Raw genomic sequence first — 25,667 nt, 5'->3', positions numbered from 1 at the left:
AGGTAAATGGACTGTGTGGAGATGAAACAACCTTGCTTTTGATTCAAAACAATGGCGATGAGCAAGCTAGTACACAGCTAAGGAGCACATAACATGACCAAGAAAGTAGACTCTGTGCATTATAATAAATCCTCAAGCAATAATACCCCCTTGGACTGTTTTGGTGCAAAACCAAGACATAAATCATGTCTCGTGGAAGGGGGAGGACGTATCACAGGCAGGGCACAGCAAGTTGAAATCTCTGAAACCGACTGGCCTTCACTTCCTACGAGACAGAAGCTCTTCTACCCCTGTATACGGGAGGAAACAGGACTGGACAACCGTGAATAGGAAGGTTCCCAACAAACCTCCAAAACAACTGATTGTGAAACTGCAGAACAGATTTGCTCCACTATCAAAGGACCCTGGATCTATATCGGACAACCATCCATCTAAAAGTAGCGAAGGTCTGAAAATCTGTTGAAAAGTAAAAGGCCACAGGGAAAGCTAAAGGCTAGGCCTGAAACTCTGATTGTGGGTGACTCTGCTGTAAAGGATGTACAAAGGATGTGCGGTAAGAACACTAAAGTCCTCTGCTTTCCTAAGGATATGGTCAACAACCTGAAGGAGAGAATTCTTCAAATTGCAGATGAATATCCAACTGTGACAAACATTGTTCTGCATACAGGGTCAAACGATGTGTCCAAACAACAGACGGAGGTTCTGAAACAGGACTTTACTGGACTATTAAATACAGTAAACTCTCTGAATGCAGCTGTATTCATCAGTGGACTTGTCAGGTTTATATTGTTGATTGTCATTTATGCTTAGAAATATCTACTCATATATGCTTAGAGTTTTATAATCAATGTCATGTTGGTAGAGGTTTGATCCTTAGTAGTCTGTGGAGACTCTGTGTGCCTCCCAGATCACTCTGGCATGCACACACAACTTAAGGTCAGGAGAGAGGTTATATCTGCTTTGTTACGTCCCCACAGGAAAGCTAGGCAAAGAGGGTGGGGGACAGTAACAGTTGGATCCGGGTTGAAATGAAAAGAACGCCAGGCAGAGGTAGTTAACACAAAATATATCTTTATTATAATCAATTAACTCAAAATTCATACAAACAGTAACAACAAAAAGAGACAGCAATGCTGCTTTAATGATAAATCAGACAGGCCAACCCAAAGAGATGGTGACCACTTCAACAAAGAAAACAACTATAAGGCTTCAACAGAAAAAGACAGCAACGCTGCTCTTAGCAATAACCAGGCAGGCCAAACAAAATAATGGAGGCTGCCATCACTTGAGCAAAACCACTGCTCAGTTAAGAGCTACTCACAAAGAGCCACGCACGGTGGGGTGATGAGCAGCAGGTGTGTCCTAAAAGGAGAAGGCAGGGGCAGAGAGAGACAGGGGAGGGGCAATAAAGAAGGAGGAGGAGAGGGAGAGGACAACACCACGCCCACACACTCCCACAGCCTCACAGGATGTAACATGCTCTTACTGATATATGGTATAGCAAACACATGTATATCTGTTTAAGTCTAAGTGCCTTTTGTTTAGATGAACTGCTGGACTTTCAGACCAGCAGGTTTAGGGAAGTCATTTATGGGGTCACACTCTGACCCCACACACACATACTCACACACACACACACACATACTTACACAACGCACAGGCAAGGTACTCTATGTGTGTAGGTAGACGTCATATGTTAATGAACCTATGTATATTCATGTAACCTCAATAAAAGAGCAGTGTTACGGGGGAGCGGACGAGAGCAACTGGGATCAATTGAAGGAACGGCGTTTGTCCAGTTCTCTCCCGTGCACGAGAAACATAAAGAACTTTGCCTACTCGTGTCTTGCTTTTGCTGTGTAGTAAATTGTCTTGAACGTTCCAGCGAATAGGTTTAAGCTACAAACCTATCAGACCTGTACCGCCCTTCAGAGGAGGAGACGAGAGATTCAGCAGGTTGTTTGCACTGAATAAATGGCTTATATCAGCATGTACTGACCACTCAGTGCATTTTATCAACAATTTTAATATTTTTTGGGAATGCAGGCATCTGTTTAAAGCAAATGGATTTAATTTTAACAAGTCAGGGGTGAAACTGTTCACCTCCAACTTGTTTTATTCCATACGTCATCCATCTGTGTTTGGTGCCAAGGCTGAGATAAACGAGGAGTTATCTCATAAAGAGGAACAAACAGTACTCCAAGAACAGACAAAGCCCAGCAGAAACCTCGAGGAGGAGCCTCATCTGCCCCCACCTGGGATGAGCTTCAGAAAGGAGAGACATCAGAGGGGTCCCTATTTGCCTCCAACTCTCTCAACAACACCAACGACCAGGACCAGGGACCACAACCTTCCCTAGTCCCCCAAACCCCTGACAGGCCATCACCCTCCTCCCCCTCCCTTTCTCCCTCCTCGCCACACCTGAAATTCACTGAGGAGATGATGGAGCGGGTCAATGCTGGGCTCAGATCTACCCCCCGGCCCAATCCCTTTTTGTCCCCCATAAACCCCCCACCAGAGCAACCAAAGGTTCGGCATCGAGCCCCGCCTTCAACAGAGCAATCAAAGTTACGTTGCCCAGCCTCGCCCCCCTTAGTTCCTCCTTACCACCTTCATGCTCTGTTTCCGCAGTCTGATGTGTGATGTGTGGAGGGTCCGGGCTGCGAGGATTATGGCAGTCGTGACTTTTCCCAGGAGAAGCTGGGACCCTGTCTACTAGAAGGTTTTAAAATTTCTGTACTTTTAGGTGACAGAAGGAGACATGTGGCCTGGTCAAAACACAGAGAGCGGCACTCTAAAAGATCTTTAAATATAGTAAACATACCTTGTGTGCCACAGACTGCTCCCAAACACGAGGGGGCAAATAATACCTCTAAAACACTTAAGTTGGCTTTATTAAACGTTAGATCTTTAGCTGGGAAAACATTTTTAATTAATGATTTAATCATTGAGCACAGCCTTGATTTTATGTTTTTAACTGAAACTTGGTTGGACCAAAGTAACAGTGGAGCTGTTCTCATTGAGACGACCCCCCCTAACTACAGTTTTATCAGTGAGGCCAGGGTGAGCAGGAGAGGAGGAGGGGTTACTGTCTTATTTAATGAATCATTTCAATGTAAGCAGCTATCTCCTGGAAGTTTTCAGTCTTTTGAATATGTGGCTTTGCAGCTGAAGGCCCCATCCAAAGTTGTGTTTCTTAATGTTTACAGGCTTCCCAAATACGGCACAGCCTTTTTTAATGATCTCAGTGAACTGCTGTCTGTGATCTGTGTTGATTTCGACTGTGTAATTATTGTTGGGGATTTTAACATCCATGTGGACAACCCTCAGGACAAAGGGACTAAAGACCTGAGTAACATTCTGGGCAACTTTGGGCTGACTCAGCATGTAACAGAGGCCACACATAATAGAGGACACACTCTTGACCTACTGATCTCCAAGGGCCTGAGCATTTCGAAGGTTACTGTGTCTGATGTGGGCCTGTCTGATCATTACTGTGTTTTCTTTGAAAGTAAAATTTCAGCCCACACAAATATATCAACAACAGTGATCACAAAACGGTGTATAACTGAATACAGTAGTGAGATATTTAACCAGGTCTTCCCCTTAACACCTGGCCTGTCCAGAGGTTCAGTCAATGAGCTCGTCAATAGCTTCAATGCTAAAATGTTAAATGTAATGGACACTATTGCTCCCATTAAGGTGAAGGTTATCTCTGGAAGGAAAAAGTCTCCCTGGAGAAACTCCACACTGGTGAAAAATGAAAAAAGAGAGTGTAGGAAAGCTGAGCGCAGATGGAGAAAAACAAACCTCCAGGTTCATTCCAGTTATAATTGTGAAGTTTCTCTTTATAGATGTCAATCTATAAAGAGAAACTTCACGATTATAATTTACAACTGAGGAGTGCAAGGAGGTCCTACTTCTCTGACATCATCACCAAAAACAGTCATAATGCTCGGGTCTTATTTTCTACAGCTGACAGGCTAACAAACCCTCCTGGTTCAGTGACAGCTGAACTTCATTCGACCATGGCCTGCAATGACTTCGCCAAATTCTTCACAGACAAAATCCAAAAGATTAGACAAGCAATTGGCACATCAACAGCATATTCAGGATATGTACCGTGTCCACCGAAAAAATGTTTAAACACCATCAAACAGTTTCACCCTATTAACAGCAAAGACCTGGAGGACATCTTAGGTCAACTGAACTCCTCCTCTTGCTGTTTAGATGTCCTGCCAACAAGTTTTTTCAAAAAGGTCTCAAAGACTTTGGAGTCAGACCTGTTACAGATCGTCAACTTTTCTTTAATGTCAGGTGTGTTTCCAGAACCACTAAAAACTGCTGTAATTAAACCTATACTGAAAAAGGACAATCTTGACAAGACACAAATGAACAACTACAGGCCGATTTCAAATCTCCCATTTTTAAGTAAGATCATTGAAAAAGCATTTTCTCAACAGCTCAATTACTTCTTAAAACAGAATAACTGCTATGATTCCTTCGAGTCAGGTTTTAGACAGAACCACAGCACTGAAACCGCTCTGACCAAAGTGTTTAATGACATATGTCTGAATACAGACAGTGGAAAAATGTCAGTCTTAGTTTTGCTGGATCTCAGTGCAGCATTTGATACAGTTGACCACAACATATTACTCAAACGACTGGAGAACTGGGCAGGTCTTTCAGGAACTGTACTAAACTGGTTCAAAACATACTTAGAAAACAGGAAATACTTTGTATCAATAGGTAACTTCACATCTGAGCAGACAAGTATCACATGTGGAGTTCCCCAAGGTTCCATCTTGGGACCCCTTCTGTTTAACATTTACATGCTCCCACTGGCACAGATTATAAAGAACAACAAAATAAACTATCATAGCTATGCAGATGGCACAAAAATATATATCACAATGTCACCAGGAGACCGAGGCCCTGTACAGGCTCTTGGTAAATGCATTGAGGAAATTAATGACTGGTTGTGCCACAATTTTCTCCAGCTAAACAAAAACAAAACTGAAGTAATAGTCTTTGGTGCCAAAGAAAAACGATTACAGGTCACCAGAGAACTTCAATCTATACACCTAAAAACCACAAACCAGGCGAGAAATTTGGGTGTAGTGATGGATGCAGACCTAAACTTAGAAAAACACATTAAGACAATAACAAAATCAGCTTACTATCCCCTCAAGAATATTTCAAGGATAAAAGATCTGATGTCTCAACAGGACCTGCCTGTCCGTCAGAGGATAGACTTTCAAGTTCTGATGCTGGTCTATAAAGCTCTGAATGGTTTAGGACCAAAATACATCAGTGACCTCCTGACCCAGTATGAACCTTCCAGATCCCTCAGGTCATCTAGATCCATTTTTTTATCAGTTCCCAGAGTCAGAACCAGACACGGAGAAGCTGCATTCAGCTTTTGTGCTCCATATATCTGGAACAAACTCCCAGAAAGCCTCAGATCAGCTGAAACACTCATTTTATTTAAATCCAGGTTGAAGACTCACCTATTCTCAGCTGCATTTGAATAAAGCACCAAATCCACACTTTTAAGCTTAAATTTCAAAACTTATATTTTAACTACTGATTTTATCTACTGTTCTGATTTTATCTACTGTTTTTTTTAATCAATTTTAAATCATGCTTTTTATTGTTTTTGTTTTTTAATGTCTCTGTAAAGCACTTTGAATTACCTTGTTGTTGAATTGTGCTATATAAATAAACTTGCCTTGCCTTGCCTTGCCTAGAGGTGAATCTGAAGTTAAGTTGATGATGCTGAGATTTATTCACCAAATTGCACCTTCATACCAACTTTATAGTGTCTAATATAAAGACAGCAGTGTAGTGCCAGTGTAGAGGATGGAAATCAGCCAGGACAACTCATGAAACATCTGTTAAATTAAGGTGTGTAAATCCACAAAGAGGAGTGAACCTCAGTAGGCCAGCTGATTACAGCCCGTACACTAAGAAAATTAACTGGAGCTCTCAATAGAAGTTATTGTGAACTGAGCCACTACAACTGATTCCTCCACCTACTGAATCCCAGTTTAACCTCTTCCCTACTCATTTTCCTGTTTACAGGTAAAGGCACCCTCTACGTGGTAGCCAAAAGAAAATAGAGCTATTTTTTTCTTCTTTTTCTCTGCTAATGTCTTACTTTACTGATTCAAGCTGAGTGCATTCTTTAGAATTAAAATACAGACTAACATAAAGTTTGTATTCTCATAAAATAATATTATTTTATCATTACATTAATGTAGAGCAAGGTTCTGTTGGCATGCCATAAAAATGGGTGGTAGAAAGGTTCTTCAAAGAGCTACTTTTACTTTCTTGTTTTGAGTGCATTTCACAGCTGGTACTTTTTCACTTTTACTTGAGTGAAGAAGCTGAATCAGTACTTCAACTTTTACTGGAGTATTTTTTAACAATAGTATCTGTAATTCTACTTCAGTACAGGATGTCTGTACTTTTGCCAACTCTCGTCAAGAGACGGTAAGGACTACAGATGAATTTTGTTAAAAAAGAAAGAAAGAAGGAGCACAGGAAAATAGTGAAGAGCCAAGGGGCTGAAGGAACAACTGAGCAGATGTGGAAAGAATAAAGAAAGAGCAGGACACAGCATAGCAAGCAAAGCCACATGAATGGTCCTGTCCACTGTAAACGAGACAAACTGATCCCTGATCTGAATGCACTCTAGATAATTTTTTTCTTGTGCCATGACTGAAAATTATGTATTTTTTTCCCTGTCAAATATCTGGATTGTTTCAAACGGGTGTTAGTTCACATGGGATAAGTGAAGACTTTTTAAAAAAAATTCCCATATGGCTGTCAGAAAGGTGTTTATGGCTTTTAAGCAGCTTTGATGCTTTGAGCTGGTTCTAGGCCCAGCCATGAGTTGCCCATACCACTTGGTCTGATCCATTTTGAAACACGTAGCAACCTATAATAATGGATTGGATTTATATAGCGCTTTTCAATTCAATTCAATTCAATTCAATTTTATTTATATAGCGCCAAATCACAACAAAAGTCGCCTCAAGGCGCTTCATAGATACAGAGAAAAACCCAACAATCATATGACCCCCTATGAGCAAGCACTTTGGCGACAGTGGGAAGGAAAAACTCCCTTTTAACAGGAAGAAACCTCCGGCAGAATCAGGCTCAGGGAGGGGCGGCCATCTGCTGCGACCGGTTGGGGTGAGAGAAGGAAGACAGGATAAAAGACATGCTGTGGAAGAGAGACAGAGGTTAATAACAGATATGATTCAATGCAGAGAGGTCTATTAATACATAGTGAGTGAGAAAGGTGACTGGAAAGGAAAAACTCAATGCATCATGGGAATCCCCCGGCAGCCTACGTCTATTGCAGCATAACTAAGGGATGATTCAGGGTCACCTGGTCCAGCCCTAACTATATGCTTTAGCAAAAAGGAAAGTTTTAAGCCTAATCTTAAAAGTAGAGATAGTTTCTGTCTCCCGAATCCAAACTGGAAGCTGGTTCCACAGAAGAGGGGCCTGAAAACTAAAGGCTCTGCCTCCCATTCTACTTTTAAATACTCTAGGAACAACAAGTAGGCCTGCAGAGCGAGAGCGAAGTGCTCTAATAGGGTGATATGGTACTACAAGGTCATTAAGATAAGATGGGGCCTGATTATTTAAGACCTTGTATGTGAGGAGCAGGATTTTGAATTCAATTCTGGACTTAACAGGAAGCCAATGAAGGGAAGCCAAAACAGGAGAAATATGCTCTCTCTTTCTAGTCCCTGTCAGTACTCTTGCTGCAGCATTTTGGATTAGCTGAAGGCTTTTCAGTGAGTTTTTTGGACATCCTGATAATAATGAATTACAGTAGTCCAACCTGGAAGTAATAAATGCATGAACTAGTTTTTCAGCGTCACTCTGAGACAGGATATTTCTAATTTTAGAGATGTTGCGCAAATGGAAGAAAGCAGTCTTACATATTTGTTTAATATGTGCGTTGAAGGACATGTCCTGGTCAAAAATGACTCCAAGGTTCCTCACAGCGTTACTGGAGGCCAAGGTAATGCCATCCAGAGTATGAATCTGGTTAGATACCATATTTCTAAGATTTTCAGGGCCGAGTACAATAACCTCAGTTTTATCTGAATTAAGAAGCAGAAAGTTAGCGGCCATCCAGGTCTTTATGTCTTTAAGACATTCCTGCAGTTTAACTAATTGGTGTGTGTTATCTGGCTTCATGGACAGATAGAGCTGGGTGTCATCTGCATAGCAGTGAAAATGTATGCTATGTCTTCTAATGATGCTGCCTACTTTTCAAGGCACCCAAAGCGCTTTAAAATTCCACTATTCATTCACTCTCACATTCACACACTGGTGAAGGCAAGCTACAGTTGTAGCCACAGCTGCCCTGGGGCAGACTGACAGAAGCGAGGCTGCCATATCGCGCCATCGGCCCCTCTGGCCATCACCAGTAGGCGGCAGGTGAAGCGTCTTGCCCAAGGACACAACAACCGAGACTGTCCGAGCCGGGGCTCGAACCAGCAACCTTCCGGTTACAAGACAAACTGCCAACTCTTTGAGCCACGACCGCCAAATATGTGAATATTTTGTTATTCACATAATTATCATATGGAGCAGTTGGAGAAATGCTGGGTTTCCCAGCAAAGGGAATAAGGAGGCCCTGGACGGAAAGCCCACAGCCAACTGAGGCAGAGGCCGGCCATCCAGGACGTGTTCAGGGCCTGCTGATGCCACAGCATACAAGGCCAAAAATTTAAAGAGTCTACTTTTTGTTTTTATGTTTTCGAAATTTTTTCTGAATCATTTGTGATATTATTTTGAAAGGTGCTATATAAATACAATTTTACTGACTTACTTAATGTATTCCTTTTGTCTCATGATGGGTTTTCATTAGAGCTATTTCCTTACTTCTAATTAGTTTGGAATACTTTTTACAATCGATCTACAAATGCAATAAAAACATGTTGGGTGTTACATCATGAGACAGCAGTAAATTTGTGTGCTGGCACCATTTTATCAGAGTCAGGGGACCCAATCACATACTCAGGCAGAAGGAGCTCAGTGAGACTTATCTGAAGATCTGAAATCTAATACACACTAAGCTGTGTGTCAGCTCATGCAGAAACAAATTGTAATTGTGCAGACAATCTCACTAATTTCTCCCTGTTCCTACTATCACAGATATGACATATAGTGATGTTTCGTTGGTATCATCTACAACAGATAAAAGAAGAAAAAAGTGACAAATTGGCAAAAAGCCTGTCTGGAACTTGGTAGAGAGGCTAAACAGAAAAGAAATGAAAAAAAAAAAAAAATTCAAATGCAGGTATATGGATTTGTTTAGAGTCAAAATATTAATTTGTTATCCTACAAAACAATAATGTCATATACATTAGGTGAGACTGAACAAAATTCTGGTATCAGAAATAATGGATATGCGTACAATAAATAATCGTTGTTAAATGTGATTTAGATAACTTTATAGCTTCATCTGAAGAACGGGAACAATCAAAAAATAAACAAGGACACAGTGTACACAAGGAAGCAGGGGACTGAACAAGATAGTAACAATTATATATGAGAGAACAAGGAGAAATATGTGATTCATTTGATACTTTTATAAATCGTAGGTACCAACAAGGTATAGCAATATAAGAAAGTCAATTGTGGGAAAAATCTTCTTAATGTTCTTCATGAGCATGTCGTTGTTGTCTTGCTATATGAAGAAGATATTAAATACTGTGTAGATGTTTTACTAAGATGCAAACACAAGATTCATATTATCATTTCAGCAACAAGGAACGTAAAAAACTAAATGTTTCTGATATGACACCTTATCAGAGAGAATATAAGACTACAAGCACAACGATCCAGCATCATTCAACTGGCCACTCAGTCAGTGGTTGTGCACATTTTTTTGAGCAAGAAGTGAACATGGGCAAAGGCTTGTCTACAGTTTGTGTATTGATTGTAGCACTTTGTGCATTGGTGCACTTTGGCACGGTTTTTTCCACAGTGAAAACTGGTGGCATTTTCACAGGTGAGTTTGGGTTTTTCTTTTTTACATAGACGTGTTCAGCTCATAACTGTCTTCTTAACAATTCTTTCTGAAATGTGCATGTTTGTTAGTTACTTATATGGTCTGTTTGGGGACCACACAGCATCATAACTTTTGGTTTAATTACCACACCTCATTCATATCCTTTTCTGCTTCACTGCTTCTTCTAAAACCAGAATGCCCACGCCATCTTAAGCTTGATCAGTCATGTAAGGGGTGTGAGCACTGTCCTAGAGACAGACTTCTTAAGAGAGGATGTGGAGTAAATTTTTGGTCAAACATTCTCAGTTTATAAAATGAGAGATAAAAAAGTTTCTTCAAGTTAAATCCACATTTACCACCCTCTCTGGTTAGAGTTCTTTATCTGCACTAATTTCTCTTTCCTTCCAGGAAAGCCAGGAGTGTGTCCTCGCCGGCGCTTAGACTTTGGACATTGTGCTGAAATTTGCTCTAAAGACAGAGACTGCCCCAATAATGAGAAGTGCTGCTCCAACGGATGTGGACATGAGTGCATGGCTCCATTGTCAGGTGAGATTGAACAAAGTGACATTTTAACAACCAAGTTTCTTTTGACTCAGATTTGTTCATCTTATAATCTACTGCTCACGGTTTCTTTCTAAAATGTGCATGTTTGGTTTGTTTTGTTAAACAGCCAAACTGGCAATCAGACAGCTTTATAAGACTGACTTCATTTACCACAGCTCATCCATGTCCTTTTCTACTATACTGCTTCCTCCAAAACCAGAATGCCCACACCATCTTAATCTTGCTCTGTCACGTAAGGGGTGTAATGGCTGTCCTAGAGGCTGCATATGCTGTATCAGTGATGGTGAAGAAGTCTGTGTCCCTCCTGCTCCCAGTACGTGTCACTATGTTTAATTTCTTCTTGGTGTGTGTGGTAAATCTTTGGTTAAACCTTCTCGGTTAATAAAATGACAGATAATAAAATTTATTCAAGTTAAATCCACATTTACTGCACTTTCTGATTAGAGTTCTTTGTCTGCACTAATTTCTCTTTCCTTCCAGCAAAGCCAGGACAGTGTCCTCGCCGGCACTTAGACTTTGGACATTGTGCTGAAATTTGCTCTAAAGACAGAGACTGCCCCAATAATGAGAAGTGCTGCTCCAACGGATGTGGACATGAGTGCATGGCTCCTGTCATAGGTGAGATATAAACAACGTGACAGTTATCCACAGGATATCAACTGCTGCAACACATATCACGTTGCAAGTTGCAAAAAGGCTGTCACTGACCATTAATTTGTGCAGACATAATTAAATATAGGAAAATATATATATTAAGATTAATAATTTAATATATGTATACTTGGGACTGCATGAAATTTGAGAAGTGAAAACTTGTGTTAATCTCCTTTTTTTGCTTGGGGGTAAGTTGGGTACTGAACAACAAAAACCATTAAGACTCTTGTAATGATGCAGTATCAGACTGCACAAGTCTTGTCTGATATATGGGAATTAGAGTGTAAATGTGGGGTGGTAATATGAATTTAAACTAGACTTCTCCAGGAAACTCATTCCTTAGCAGGAAGAAAGAGGTCCAATAGCATCATTCCGTCAAACAGAATTCAAGAAAAACAGAAGAGGAAGAGGAGAGAGGAATTTGCTGCACTTCAGGAATAGCTGCTGCACAACAAAATACTGTGATAGTGACTGGCAGGGTCAATGCATGCAGACAATATAACAGCATGCAATCTTTGACCACAAAAATGAAACACAGCACTAAAGTAAAGTGAAAGGAAAGTGAGATCAAACACAAACACTGCTGCTCATTATAACATTTTTCAGTTGTCTGGTTTCATTACTAATATTAAACACAAGCTATGTACCATACACGCCACTATTGGAGCATGGTTGAAAATGAAAGTGTGTCTTAAATGACATGTTATCAGAGAGACTGCAAATCTGTGAGCACAAAGACCCGGCATCCACTAACTGGCCTTCTCAGTCTGTGGTTGTGCACTAGTACACAGACAGTATTTTTGCAGACAGGAGCACATTCCTTTGAGCAAAAGATGAACGTGGACAAACACTGATCGACTTTGTCAGTTTTTTGTTTGTTCTGCTAGAACTTACTGCAAATTAACAGACAAGTTTTTGGAGGGGAGGGGCTCAGATGTGCTCAATTTATAATCTGCCTGCTTACGGATCCTTTCTGAAATGTGCATGTTTGATTTTGTCAAACAGCCAATTTGGTGACTGCAAAGCATCACAACTCTTATTCCTCACAGCTCATCCATGTCCTTTTTTGCTTTTCTGCTTTTTTCAAACCCAGAATGTCCACGCCATCTTAATCTTGCTCTGTCACGTAAGGGGTGTGAGGACTGTCCTAGAGACCACATATGCTGTGTCTACGATGGTGAAGAAGTCTGTGTCCCTCCTGTTTCCAGTATGTGTCACAATGTTTAATTTCTTCTTAAGAGGGTGTGGTAAATTTTTCATTGAGTCTTCTTAGTCAGTAGAATGAGAGAGAGTCTAAAAATCAAATAAATTCCAGTAAAATCCACATTTACTGCACTTTCTGATTAGAGTTCTTTGTCTGCACTAATTTCTCTTTCCTTCCAGCAAAGCCAGGACGGTGTCCTCGCCGGCACTTAGACTTTGGACATTGTGCTGAAATTTGCTCTAAAGACAGAGACTGCCCCAATAATGAGAAGTGCTGCTCCAACGGATGTGGACATGAGTGCATGGCTCCTGTCATAGGTGAGATATAAACAACGTGACAGTTATCCACAGGATATCAACTGCTGCAACACATATCACGTTGCAAGTTGCAAAAAGGCTGTCACTGACCATTAATTTGTGCAGACATAATTAAATATAGGAAAATATATATATTAAGATTAATAATTTAATATATGTATACTCGGGACTGCATGAAATTTGAGAAGTGAAAACTTGTGTTAATCTCCTTTTTTTGCTTGGGGGTAAGTTGGGTACTGAACAACAAAAACCATTAAGACTCTTGTAATGATGCAGTATCAGACTGCACAAGTCTTGTCTGATATATGGGAATTAGAGTGTAAATGTGGGGTGGTAATATGAATTTAAACTAGACTTCTCCAGGAAACTCATTCCTTAGCAGGAAGAAAGAGGTCCAATAGCATCATTCCGTCAAACAGAATTCAAGAAAAACAGAAGAGGAAGAGGAGAGAGGAATTTGCTGCACTTCAGGAATAGCTGCTGCACAACAAAATACTGTGATAGTGACTGGCAGGGTCAATGCATGCAGACAATATAACAGCATGCAATCTTTGACCACAAAAATGAAACACAGCACTAAAGTAAAGTGAAAGGAAAGTGAGATCAAACACAAACACTGCTGCTCATTATAACATTTTTCAGTTGTCTGGTTTCATTACTAATATTAAACACAAGCTATGTACCATACACGCCACTATTGGAGCATGGTTGAAAATGAAAGTGTGTCTTAAATGACATGTTATCAGAGAGACTGCAAATCTGTGAGCACAAAGACCCGGCATCCACTAACTGGCCTTCTCAGCCTGTGGTTGTGCACTAGTACACAGACAGTATTTTTGCAGACAGGAGCACATTCCTTTGAGCAAAAGATGAACGTGGACAAACACTGATCGACTTTGTCAGTTTTTTGTTTGTTCTGCTAGAACTTACTGCAAATTAACAGACAAGTTTTTGGAGGGGAGGGGCTCAGATGTGCTCAATTTATAATCTGCCTGCTTACGGATCCTTTCTGAAATGTGCATGTTTGATTTTGTCAAACAGCCAATTTGGTGACTGCAAAGCATCACAACTCTTATTCCTCACAGCTCATCCATGTCCTTTTTTGCTTTTCTGCTTTTTTCAAACCCAGAATGTCCACGCCATCTTAATCTTGCTCTGTCACGTAAGGGGTGTGAGGACTGTCCTAGAGACCACATATGCTGTGTCTACGATGGTGAAGAAGTCTGTGTCCCTCCTGTTTCCAGTATGTGTCACAATGTTTAATTTCTTCTTAAGAGGGTGTGGTAAATTTTTCATTGAGTCTTCTTAGTCAGTAGAATGAGAGAGAGTCTAAAAATCAAATAAATTCCAGTAAAATCCACATTTACTGCACTTTCTGATTAGAGTTCTTTGTCTGCACTAATTTCTCTTTCCTTCCAGCAAAGCCAGGACGGTGTCCTCGCCGGCACTTAGACTTTGGACATTGTGCTGAAATTTGCTCTAAAGACAGAGACTGCCCCAATAATGAGAAGTGCTGCTCCAACGGATGTGGACATGAGTGCATGGCTCCTGTCATAGGTGAGATATAAACAACGTGACAGTTATCCACAGGATATCAACTGCTGCAACACATATCACGTTGCAAGTTGCAAAAAGGCTGTCACTGACCATTAATTTGTGCAGACATAATTAAATATAGGAAAATATATATATTAAGATTAATAATTTAATATATGTATACTTGGGACTGCATGAAATTTGAGAAGTGAAAACTTGTGTTAATCTCCTTTTTTTGCTTGGGGGTAAGTTGGGTACTGAACAACAAAAACCATTAAGACTCTTGTAATGATGCAGTATCAGACTGCACAAGTCTTGTCTGATATATGGGAATTAGAGTGTAAATGTGGGGTGGTAATATGAATTTAAACTAGACTTCTCCAGGAAACTCATTCCTTAGCAGGAAGAAAGAGGTCCAATAGCATCATTCCGTCAAACAGAATTCAAGAAAAACAGAAGAGGAAGAGGAGAGAGGAATTTGCTGCACTTCAGGAATAGCTGCTGCACAACAAAATACTGTGATAGTGACTGGCAGGGTCAATGCATGCAGACAATATAACAGCATGCAATCTTTGACCACAAAAATGAAACACAGCACTAAAGTAAAGTGAAAGGAAAGTGAGATCAAACACAAACACTGCTGCTCATTATAACATTTTTCAGCTGTCTGGTTTCATTACTAATATTAAACACAAGCTATGTACCATACACGCCACTATTGGAGCATGGTTGAAAATGAAAGTGTGTCTTAAATGACATGTTATCAGAGAGACTGCAAATCTGTGAGCACAAAGACCCGGCATCCACTAACTGGCCTTCTCAGCCTGTGGTTGTGCACTAGTACACAGACAGTATTTTTGCAGACAGGAGCACATTCCTTTGAGCAAAAGATGAACGTGGACAAACACTGATCGACTTTGTCAGTTTTTTGTTTGTTCTGCTAGAACTTACTGCAAATTAACAGGCAAGTTTTTTGGGGGGAGGGGCTCAGATGTGCTCAATTTATAATCTGCCTGCTTACGGATCCTTTCTGAAATGTGCATGTTTGATTTTGTCAAACAGCCAATTTGGTGACTGCAAAGCATCACAACTCTTATTCCTCACAGCTCATCCATGTCCTTTTTTGCTTTTCTGCTTTTTTCAAACCCAGAATGTCCACGCCATCTTAATCTTGCTCTGTCACGTAAGGGGTGTGAGGACTGTCCTAGAGACCACATATGCTGTGTCTACGATGGTGAAGAAGTCTGTGTCCCTCCTGTTTCCAGTACGTGTCACAATGTTTAATTTCTTCTTAAGAGGGTGTGGTAAATTTTTCATTGAGTCTTCTTAGTCAGTAGAATGAGAGAGAGTCTAAAAATCAAATAAATTCCAGTAAAATCCACATTTACTGCACTTTCTGATTAGAGTTCTTTGTCTGCACTAATTTCTCTTTCCTTCCAGCAAAGCCAGGACGGTGTCCTCGCCGGCACTTAGACTTTGGACATTGTGCTGAAATTTGCTCTAAAGACAGAGACTGCCCCAATAATGAGAAGTGCTGCTCCAACGGATGTGGACATGAGTGCATGGCTCCTGTCATAGGTGAGATATAAACAACGTGACAGTTATCCACAGGATATCAACTGCTGCAACACATATCACGTTGCAAGTTGCAAAAAGGCTGTCACTGACCATTAATTTGTGCAGACATAATTAAATATAGGAAAATATATATATTAAGATTAATAATTTAATATATGTATACTTGGGACTGCATGAAATTTGAGAAGTGAAAACTTGTGTTAATCTCCTTTTTTTGCTTGGGGGTAAGTTGGGTACTGAACAACAAAAACCATTAAGACTCTTGTAATGATGCAGTATCAGACTGCACAAGTCTTGTCTGATATATGGGAATTAGAGTGTAAATGTGGGGTGGTAATATGAATTTAAACTAGACTTCTCCAGGAAACTCATTCCTTAGCAGGAAGAAAGAGGTCCAATAGCATCATTCCGTCAAACAGAATTCAAGAAAAACAGAAGAGGAAGAGGAGAGAGGAATTTGCTGCACTTCAGGAATAGCTGCTGCACAACAAAATACTGTGATAGTGACTGGCAGGGTCAATGCATGCAGACAATATAACAGCATGCAATCTTTGACCACAAAAATGAAACACAGCACTAAAGTAAAGTGAAAGGAAAGTGAGATCAAACACAAACACTGCTGCTCATTATAACATTTTTCAGCTGTCTGGTTTCATTACTAATATTAAACACAAGCTATGTACCATACACGCCACTATTGGAGCATGGTTGAAAATGAAAGTGTGTCTTAAATGACATGTTATCAGAGAGACTGCAAATCTGTGAGCACAAAGACCCGGCATCCACTAACTGGCCTTCTCAGCCTGTGGTTGTGCACTAGTACACAGACAGTATTTTTGCAGACAGGAGCACATTCCTTTGAGCAAAAGATGAACGTGGACAAACACTGATCGACTTTGTCAGTTTTTTGTTTGTTCTGCTAGAACTTACTGCAAATTAACAGACAAGTTTTTGGAGGGGAGGGGCTCAGATGTGCTCAATTTATAATCTGCCTGCTTACGGATCCTTTCTGAAATGTGCATGTTTGATTTTGTCAAACAGCCAATTTGGTGACTGCAAAGCATCACAACTCTTATTCCTCACAGCTCATCCATGTCCTTTTTTGCTTTTCTGCTTTTTTCAAACCCAGAATGTCCACGCCATCTTAATCTTGCTCTGTCACGTAAGGGGTGTGAGGACTGTCCTAGAGACCACATATGCTGTGTCTACGATGGTGAAGAAGTCTGTGTCCCTCCTGTTTCCAGTACGTGTCACAATGTTTAATTTCTTCTTAAGAGGGTGTGGTAAATTTTTCATTGAGTCTTCTTAGTCAGTAGAATGAGAGAGAGTCTAAAAATCAAATAAATTCCAGTAAAATCCACATTTACTGCACTTTCTGATTAGAGTTCTTTGTCTGCACTAATTTCTCTTTCCTTCCAGCAAAGCCAGGACGGTGTCCTCGCCGGCACTTAGACTTTGGACATTGTGCTGAAATTTGCTCTAAAGACAGAGACTGCCCCAATAATGAGAAGTGCTGCTCCAACGGATGTGGACATGAGTGCATGGCTCCTGTCATAGGTGAGATATAAACAACGTGACAGTTATCCACAGGATATCAACTGCTGCAACACATATCACGTTGCAAGTTGCAAAAAGGCTGTCACTGACCATTAATTTGTGCAGACATAATTAAATATAGGAAAATATATATATTAAGATTAATAATTTAATATATGTATACTTGGGACTGCATGAAATTTGAGAAGTGAAAACTTGTGTTAATCTCCTTTTTTTTGATTGGGGGTAAGTTGGGTACTGAACAACAAAAACCAACCACACAGGAGCACATTCCTTTGAGCAAAAGATGAACGTGGACAAACACTGATCGACTTTGTCAGTTTTTTGTTTGTTCTGCTAGAACTTACTGCAAATTAACAGGCAAGTTTTTTGTTGGTTTTTTTTGGGGGGGAGGGGCTCAGATGTGCTCAATTTATAATCTGCCTGCTTACGGATCCTTTCTGAAATGTGCATGTTTGATTTTGTCAAACAGCCAATTTGGCGACTGCAAAGCATCACAACTCTTATTCCTCACAGCTCATCCATGTCCTTTTTTGCTTTTCTGCTTCTTTCAAACCCAGAATGTCCACGCCATCTTAATCTTGCTCTGTCACGTAAGGGGTGTGAGGACTGTCCTAGAGACCACATATGCTGTGTCTACGATGGTGAAGAAGTCTGCGTCCCTCCTGTTCCCAGTACGTGTCACTATGTTTAACGTCTTCTGAAAAGGATGTGGATTAAATATTTGGTTAAATCTTCTCAGTTAATAAAATGACAAGCAGTTTAAAAATAAAGTTCCTTCAGGTAAAGGCCACATTTACCACACTTTCTGGTTATTTGTCTGCACTAATCTCTCCTTCCTTTCAGGAAAGCCTGGAGTGTGTCCTCGCAAGCACTTTGCACATACAAATTGTGCTAGATCTTGCTTTGATGACAGAGACTGTCCCTTTATTCTGAAGTGTTGCTACAATGGATGCGGACATGAGTGCATGGTACCAGACATTGGTGAGATACGAACAAAGTGACAGTTATCTAAAGCAGCTGCCCCCGACCTTTTTTGCCCCACGGACCGGTTTATGTCTGACAGTATTTTCATGGACCAGCCTTTAAGGTGTCGCGGATAAATAGAACAAAATAAAACCAGTACCAGTACCCAAAAAAGAAAATTTATTCATAACACACGGGAAAAGAGCCAGGGAAACCGAGTTAATGATAAAAACGATAAAAAAATAACGAAACCCTAAAAAACTATAAATTTCACAACCGAGCCTCAACTCTCGCAGCCCGGAACCAAACGACTCACGGACCTGTACCAGTCTGTGGCCCGGGGATTGGGGACCGCTGATCCACAGGTTATCTGTTATCATGTCATCTACAATAGGTAGAAGTCAGATAAGGCTGTCTCTAACAATTGTGCAAAAAAAAGAGAAAATGTTTAATTTCATACACATTTACTTGAGATTGTATGAAACATGAAAGAGTGAGAACTTTAAAAAAAAGCTTGTTACTCTTCTTTATGACCATGTGTTTCTTTGTGTACTGCAGACCAGAGACTTACTGCTGTCATTTTGTATGAGACTGTATAAGTTTTGCCTGATATTTGGGAACAACTGGAGTGTACACGTTGGGTGGAATCTAACTTGAAACGAGAGATTAATCAACTGGATCTCCATGAAACTCATACCTTAGTCGAGAAGAAGGAAGTGCAGTAAGCATCCTTCAGAGAAACAGGGTGGCCACAGCCTAAAACACAATCAAATGTTTCACAATTTCCAGAAACTCTTAGAAGAGATTTTTATTAATTTACTGCAATTCAGGGTTCAATAACGTCAAAGGATATCTTTCAGAGGGACAACCCACCACACTCTCTGGAGTTCTTGGTCTATACTCATTTCTCTTTCATTTCAGTAAAGCCAGGAGTGTGTCCTCACAGACACTTGGGCCACGGACGTTGCCTTGAATCTTGCTTTAATGACAGAGATTGTCCCTTTTTTGAGAAGTGTTGCTCCAATGGATGTGGACATGAGTGCATGGCTCCCTACAGAGGTGATAGATGCACAAAGCAGCCAAGACCCTTTAAATAATTCACCAAGTGGTTAACGGTATTTTGTAACTAATCATATTTTTGGATTTGGTGTATCTGTGAAGGCTGGCTCCTGCCCCCTGCCTGAAACCACCTCCATGTGTGCTGGTCAGTGTCCAGGAGAGCAGAAGTGCTGCAGGACATCCTGCGGTCATGCGTGCAATGAGCCCCGCTGATTAGAAAGTACCAAGTCAATCTACATTAAACATCTTTACACATTTACTGTGGCCTTCTCTTTAATGCAATACTTTTTTTCTTTCTGTAATATTATTAAGACTTTCTTTTTCTGATGATGACAAATGTTTTTGTAAAGGCAGACTGCGTGGCTAGGCACTTGATTATATACGTCTGTGACAACGGGACTGAAAAAAACACCTCAATTCAGAGAACAGGGAGTGTGGCTCCAGACCTGCTGCTTTTACTTAAATCTACTTCAAAACAAGTGATTTCCTGTCCCATTAAAGATAATATTCATTACTTTTAGGTATCTTTCTTTGTATTTGTTTGTTTGTGAGAGTATTTGGATATCGTGTTTTGGACAAAGTTTGCATTTAAAAACAAAAAAGAAACCATGTTGAATTCACTCTGACATGATGTATCTCTGTATCTGATTGTTCCTAGTAGGGAGATTGAAAAGAAGCAATAATCTCTCCATGTGAGCTCAGAGTCTTCAGAGGGCAGTGAGATATCAAATCAGAATAACCTGATTTGTATTTTATTACAGTTTCCTCACAGTAACATCATGCACTATGATTTAATGGAGTTACAGTTTCAAACTTCCAGAAAACAAATCAATGTTCAAACTAGAGCTGCAAAAAATAAAAATAAAATAAAAACACCAACACTGCTATCAACAAAAATGTTATTTTAAGCACAGCTATCGAGTTTTTATAGTCAGTGCATGCCTGGTTTAGACACTGCCCATTGGTTTACATAAACAGATATAATATGACGATATTCCATTTATAGTCGCATATAACGTTTGAGCATAAGCTAAGAAACAAGTCAAGATAGGAACACGAAAATATGTATCTGACAGCCTCCTTTCTTACAGAAAACATGACTCATGTTCGTCACTTTGTGGTGAAAGGAAGCAGCGGCATCAACCCTTACTATACCGTTCTCGTGTGATTCCTCTGGGAAGTAAAGTATCTTAAATTAGGCTGTGAGTGATATGAATTTTGGCCCGTCAAGCTGTGGGCCCTCCTCCACAGCAGCCTCAAGCTAACAAGCTAATTAATAGAAGGCAACAAAAAAGAAAGCTTAAGTGGGAGACTGACTATGGTGCACCTTTACACCACAGATAAAATACATTATTAACACATTCAAAGCAAATGTAACATTTTTTTCTTCTGTAATTAGCAGCAGTTAACAGCATCCAACATTATTAAGGGTAATTTTGTGCTGAGGATGTTTAACACTGTCATAGATTTGTATAAATGATACCTGCTGCTAAAGCAAAACACACGGCTGTTTCCATTATTGCTCCCCATTCTGTGCAGGGGAGGAATTTAAGTGCTAAAAGCGGAAAATCAGAATTAAATAGCATGAACATTTCACAGTTTGTGAGCACACAAAAACTGCAGAAAAATGAGTTTGTCAGAGTGGCCATATGTAGGATTTCACACACTCAATTTGGAAAGCTCTGTTGAAACAACCAGTTAAAATCAATCGTTGACATCTTTCAGTCCTATTTCCAAATAAAAAATATTTCAGTTTTAATCAAATGTAATGATTTGTTTTTATCAAGCCAAATCTTTATTTATTTATTCTTTACTTTGTTTATCATTTCATTTTATCAGTGCATCCCTAGTTTTAGCACAGCCTACTAATTTACATAAATATGATACTATGTGACAATATTCAGTCAATAACAGCATGTAATGTTGGAACAAAAACTAATAAACAAGTTAGATTGGAAGACTAAGACATGTTCTCCACCTTGTGGAGAAAAGAAGAAGTAGCTGCTTGAGACTTACCAACACTTCTTGTAGAATTTCTGTGGGAAGTAAAATATTCTGCAATGGACTGTGTGGTCTGCACAGTGGTGTACACGCCAAGCACACACCCAACTAAACTGAACAGAGAAGCCATCCTCCACATCACCCTTAAGCTAACACGCTAAACAATAGTTATTTTGTATAGTCATAAAGTCATCTCATCCAATAAATGCTGTAAATCATCACCAGAGCATAAATTATTAGTCTTAAACAGAATCGTTATTAATATTGTGGACACCTTATGTATTATTGATGTGTGATTTAAACAATTTAGGGCCAACACTGACCCCTGGGGGACACCAGAAGCATAACTTCCTTCTCTAATATATGAGCAAGAATTCATTTAACTTCACAAACTGGTGCCAGTCTCTTTAAAAAAAAAAAACTCTGAAATTACTTTAAAACTCCTCATCTGATCTATTGTATCAAATTTGTTTCTGAAGTGTGTAAATAATCCAACCGCATATTGTTTTTGTTTTTTTGTCTATGGAGTCTAATAATGCTAGATGGAAATGCGGGCTGGTTCACTGGTTAAAAAGAAAATAAACCGCTTTGCACATGTCAGATACTGTTGGAGGAGAAATTGATTCATTTGCTGGAATCACTAAAATAAAGTGAAGGTAAAATTAGGTCACATGACAAAAACTATTGGCCATCATAACATTTTTCAGCTGTCTAGTTTTATTACTAACATGTAAACAACATAAGACGATTCATACCACAGTACGTGCCATATTTTATCTGTAACTCTACAGGCACAAGGACCCAGCATCCTCTAAGTGGCCTGCTCAGCATGTGGCTATGGACTAGTGTACAGTATTTTTGCACACAGCAGTACATGTTTTGAGCAAGAAGTGAACATGGACAAACACTGGTGGACAATTTGCGCATTGATTTTAGCATTTTGCGCATTAGCGCACTTTGACACTGTTCTTTCAGCGAGCGCTTGTTGCAAAATAACAGGCAAGTTTCTTTTGACTCAAATTTCTTCAACCCATTATCTGACTGCTTACGGATTCTTTTTGAAATGCGCGTGCTTGTTTGTTTAGCAACCAAATTGGTAACCACTCAAAATCATAACTCATGTCTCATTTGGCACGGCTGATCCGTAATGCTTTTCTGCTCTTTTCTTTCAAGTCTCAGCTGTCTAAAAGGTTTCTTCCAGTCAAAAGGCCCGTGTACCACACTCTCCCGTTCTATCTCTTTGTCTATACTGATTTCTCTTTTCTTTCAGTAAAGCCAGGAGTGTGTCCTCGCAGGCGCCTGGGCTACGGACGGTGTGCTGAATTTTGCTCTAATGACAGTGACTGCCCCGACAAGGAAAAGTGCTGCTCCAACGGGTGTGGACATGAGTGCATGGCACCGTACGTAGGTGAGAGATCAACAAAGTAGAAAACACCCCCATATACATCCCAAGTGTTTAAAGGTATTTTATAACTAATCATATTTTTTTGACTTCGCTGTGATCAGTGAAGCCTGGCGGCTGTCCTCTGCCTGAGACCACCCCCATGTGTGCTGAGTACTGCTATCACGATGGTCAGTGTCCAGGAGATCAAAAGTGCTGCAGGACTACCTGTGGTCATGCATGCAGGGAGCCCTGCTAAGGAAGTCCATCATCTACATTAAACATCTCTCCTTTTGTTTAAACGGACACATTTTTCCCACAAAGAAAAAGTGGCCTGTTTGCATTTATTCCTTGTTCTCTTTTTTTTACCGCGTGTATTCTTACTTCAGTGTGAAAAACAGTATATCTGTTCCATTTCTAATTAAAGCCTTAGAGTATGATGCATTGTTTTTGTTGTTTTTGTATGACCAATAAAAATAGCCCAATCCTGTATAACCTTGCTATAAATGTGTTTTTAATAGAGCCTGGAATTCACAAGCCTGTCGGGTTTTTTGAGTCCTTTTCCCTGCAAAAACAAATGATGAAATGTAGCAAGAATGGAAAGTGTTTCCTGGCAGAACACAAAATGATTCAGACGGACAATGAAAACGTTCTTAGTTTTCAGCATTGTTGCACACTTGTGTCTCAAACTGTATTTTGCTGTTTGTTATTTAAAGAACATTTTAGTTTTTTATAAATTACTAGTTTGACCAAAGAAAGTTGCAACAATCAGTGACAAGTTCCTTTACTATATCATGTCCGAGGAGAAAACTTGCAGTTTGTAGCAGATCACATATGAACATCAATTTCTACATGTGGAAAGCTGCTTTTTGCTTTGTTTTTGTTCCACACTGTTGGCAAACACACAGGGGTAAGAATTGCTGACCTGGCAAATACAGAGAGACGTCTGTGTTTGTTCCTTCAGAGTCTGTCATCAGTGAGGCCAACTATGTTTACACAAAAATGTGGGCACTCAATGGGAAGTAATAATGTTCCCACTCCTGTTTAATTTAGAGTTGGGAACTTTCACATCTAGTAATTTGAAAAATGATGTTTGGCAGTTTATTGAAAAGACAGTGACAGTAATAACAATACAGAACATAGTCAAACATTCAAATGGAGCTCACTGTTTTACAGAAATATTTTTCTAGGAAGGAAAACAAACAAAAAATGTGTGTAAAAGGCTTAAACAAAAGTAAATGCATGGCAGTATTTTATTTAGTATTTAACATCTACAGGAGCTGCTCAGCCATAGAACCCAGGACCACAAAGCTCCAGGCACAGTTTTAGTGCTGATGTTAATCCCAGCGGTGTTTGGAGTTCTGCAGTTGAGTCAGCAGTTTTGGTGACTTTTAGACTGTATCACCTCAGCCCTTGGTGACACCCCTCTGAAGATCTACATGTCCAACAATTTGTGGCCGAGTTGTTGTGGCTCCTAGATGCCTCCACTTTGCTATATCACCACTTCACCTGATCATTAAATATCTAAGAGGGAAGAAATTTCATGAACTGACTTGTTGCGGTGGTGGCATCCTATTACACTACCATACTCTGGTGCATCGGCCCAACTAGGGGGCTCTCTAACTGGTGGGGAGGTTGTTATATCTTTGCAGGTGGTCTCCTCACTACAGGAGCTCACTCTGCAGGTGGGGGGAGAGATATAGGAGAGGGGGAGAATGAACTCAACCTGGGTGTCTATTGTCTTGTGTAGTTTGGGAGATGATTGGATGATGGGGTGGGTGCAGTTTTCTCTGGGGTGGGGTCGGGTGGGCTGCCCCGGACTCTATGGGGCTGGGCGGTGCTGCTGCTAGGGGCCCGGTCCGGATGGGCCTGGGCCCCCTTGCCCTGGTGGGTTCCAGAGCGTGGGGGTGCCTACTGGGGTCAGCGGGGGAGCTGGCCCCCAGGGAGGGGCCGCTTGCCCCTCCCTTTCTTCCCTCCCCATCCTCAGTTGCCTCCCTATTCCCGCTCTACCACACCCACCCACACACGCAGGGCTTGGGGTGCAGGTATATCACCAGGGTGCAGGGGAGGCACTCCCCCTCTGTCCCCTTCTGGCCGCCTGTGCCTCAATTTTATTCTGCAACCTAGACATCCACATTACTCACACTCTCACATAACACATACATATAGGGCCTTGGGGGTGGGCACGTTTTACTGCATCCAGAGGATAGTCGTTGTACTCCAACCCACCTCTGGCGCTGGTGCCCTACCCTCAATTTTAAATGCATTTGCACACTAAGGGTTTTCGGGAGGAGCCGTGCTGCTCTCTGAGAGGAAGCTAGTACCATGCTCTCCTGAGTTTTAAATGCACTTTAGAACAGCACACAGCAACACTACATATGAGCGGGCGTAGGGAGGTTTGAGGTCTTCACTCACCCCGGTTCTGTTAGCCGTCAGGGCTGGGGGGCTGGGAGGAGGTGCTGGCCGTCAGACTGGGGTCTGGGATGCGGGGCCTCCCTGCTACTGCAGATAAGGAGGTGGTCCGCTTGCCTCCACCCCAGAGAGAAGGGTTACATCTCCTGGGTCTAGGTGCGGCTTGCCCCTCTGGGGGCGGGGGTACCTGGACCTGGGATATAGTGTATGTTTGGGGAGTGCGACTATCTGTGCAGTGTCTATTTGTGTCTGTCTACACGTTGGGTGAGTGCCGAGTATTTGGTTGTGCATATGGGGGTGGGAATGCACGTCTGTGTCCGCGTGTGCCTGTTTGTCTGTGTCTATATGTCTGGTTGGGTCTTAGACTCAACCTCTCTGGGTACATCTCAGGCC

The 25,667-nt window shown here is 40.8% G+C and overlaps 2 protein-coding genes across 2 annotated transcripts; both read left to right on the top strand.

Moving 5' to 3' along the window:
• Nucleotides 1-9,939: 9,939 nt before the first annotated feature.
• On the top strand, nt 9,940-18,149 carry LOC146363928 (uncharacterized). Its single transcript, XM_084916676.1, has 10 exons — nt 9,940-10,045; nt 10,454-10,591; nt 11,090-11,227; nt 12,357-12,470; nt 12,647-12,784; nt 13,914-14,027; nt 14,204-14,341; nt 17,028-17,141; nt 17,318-17,455; nt 18,016-18,149. The coding sequence occupies exons 1-10, from the start codon at nt 9,940-9,942 to the stop codon at nt 18,147-18,149; spliced, it is 1,272 nt and encodes a 423-aa protein (XP_084772802.1).
• A 4,157-nt stretch (nt 18,150-22,306) lies between these two features.
• Nucleotides 22,307-23,357, top strand: wfdc2 (WAP four-disulfide core domain 2). The gene is made up of 3 exons (XM_084917825.1): nt 22,307-22,480; nt 22,752-22,889; nt 22,988-23,357. The coding sequence occupies exons 1-3, from the start codon at nt 22,378-22,380 to the stop codon at nt 23,119-23,121; spliced, it is 375 nt and encodes a 124-aa protein (XP_084773951.1). The 5' UTR covers nt 22,307-22,377; the 3' UTR covers nt 23,122-23,357.
• The last annotated feature ends 2,310 nt before the right edge of the window (nt 23,358-25,667 follow it).

This window comes from Perissodus microlepis, chromosome 20 (genome assembly GCF_051167445.1).
Source record: "Perissodus microlepis isolate ML-2025 ecotype Zambia chromosome 20, ASM5116744v1, whole genome shotgun sequence".
Lineage (NCBI taxonomy): Eukaryota > Metazoa > Chordata > Actinopteri > Cichliformes > Cichlidae > Perissodus > Perissodus microlepis.
Note: the sequence above shows the minus strand (reverse complement) of the source record. Positions and strands in the feature narration are given on the sequence as shown.

Excerpts from the sequence above, each read along its gene's own strand:
- LOC146363928 (XM_084916676.1), top strand. The coding sequence starts at position 9,940 with ATGGGCAAAGGCTTGTCTACAGTTTGTGTATTGATTGTAGCACTTTGT. Across the intron at positions 10,046-10,453 it reads AACTGGTGGCATTTTCACAG|GAAAGCCAGGAGTGTGTCCT; the intron begins GTGAGTTTGGGT and ends CTTTCCTTCCAG. Across the intron at positions 14,028-14,203 it reads CTGTGTCCCTCCTGTTTCCA|CAAAGCCAGGACGGTGTCCT; the intron begins GTATGTGTCACA and ends CTTTCCTTCCAG.
- wfdc2 (XM_084917825.1), top strand. The coding sequence starts at position 22,378 with ATGGACAAACACTGGTGGACAATTTGCGCATTGATTTTAGCATTTTGC. Across the intron at positions 22,481-22,751 it reads CGCTTGTTGCAAAATAACAG|TAAAGCCAGGAGTGTGTCCT; the intron begins GCAAGTTTCTTT and ends CTTTTCTTTCAG. Across the intron at positions 22,890-22,987 it reads GTGCATGGCACCGTACGTAG|TGAAGCCTGGCGGCTGTCCT; the intron begins GTGAGAGATCAA and ends CGCTGTGATCAG.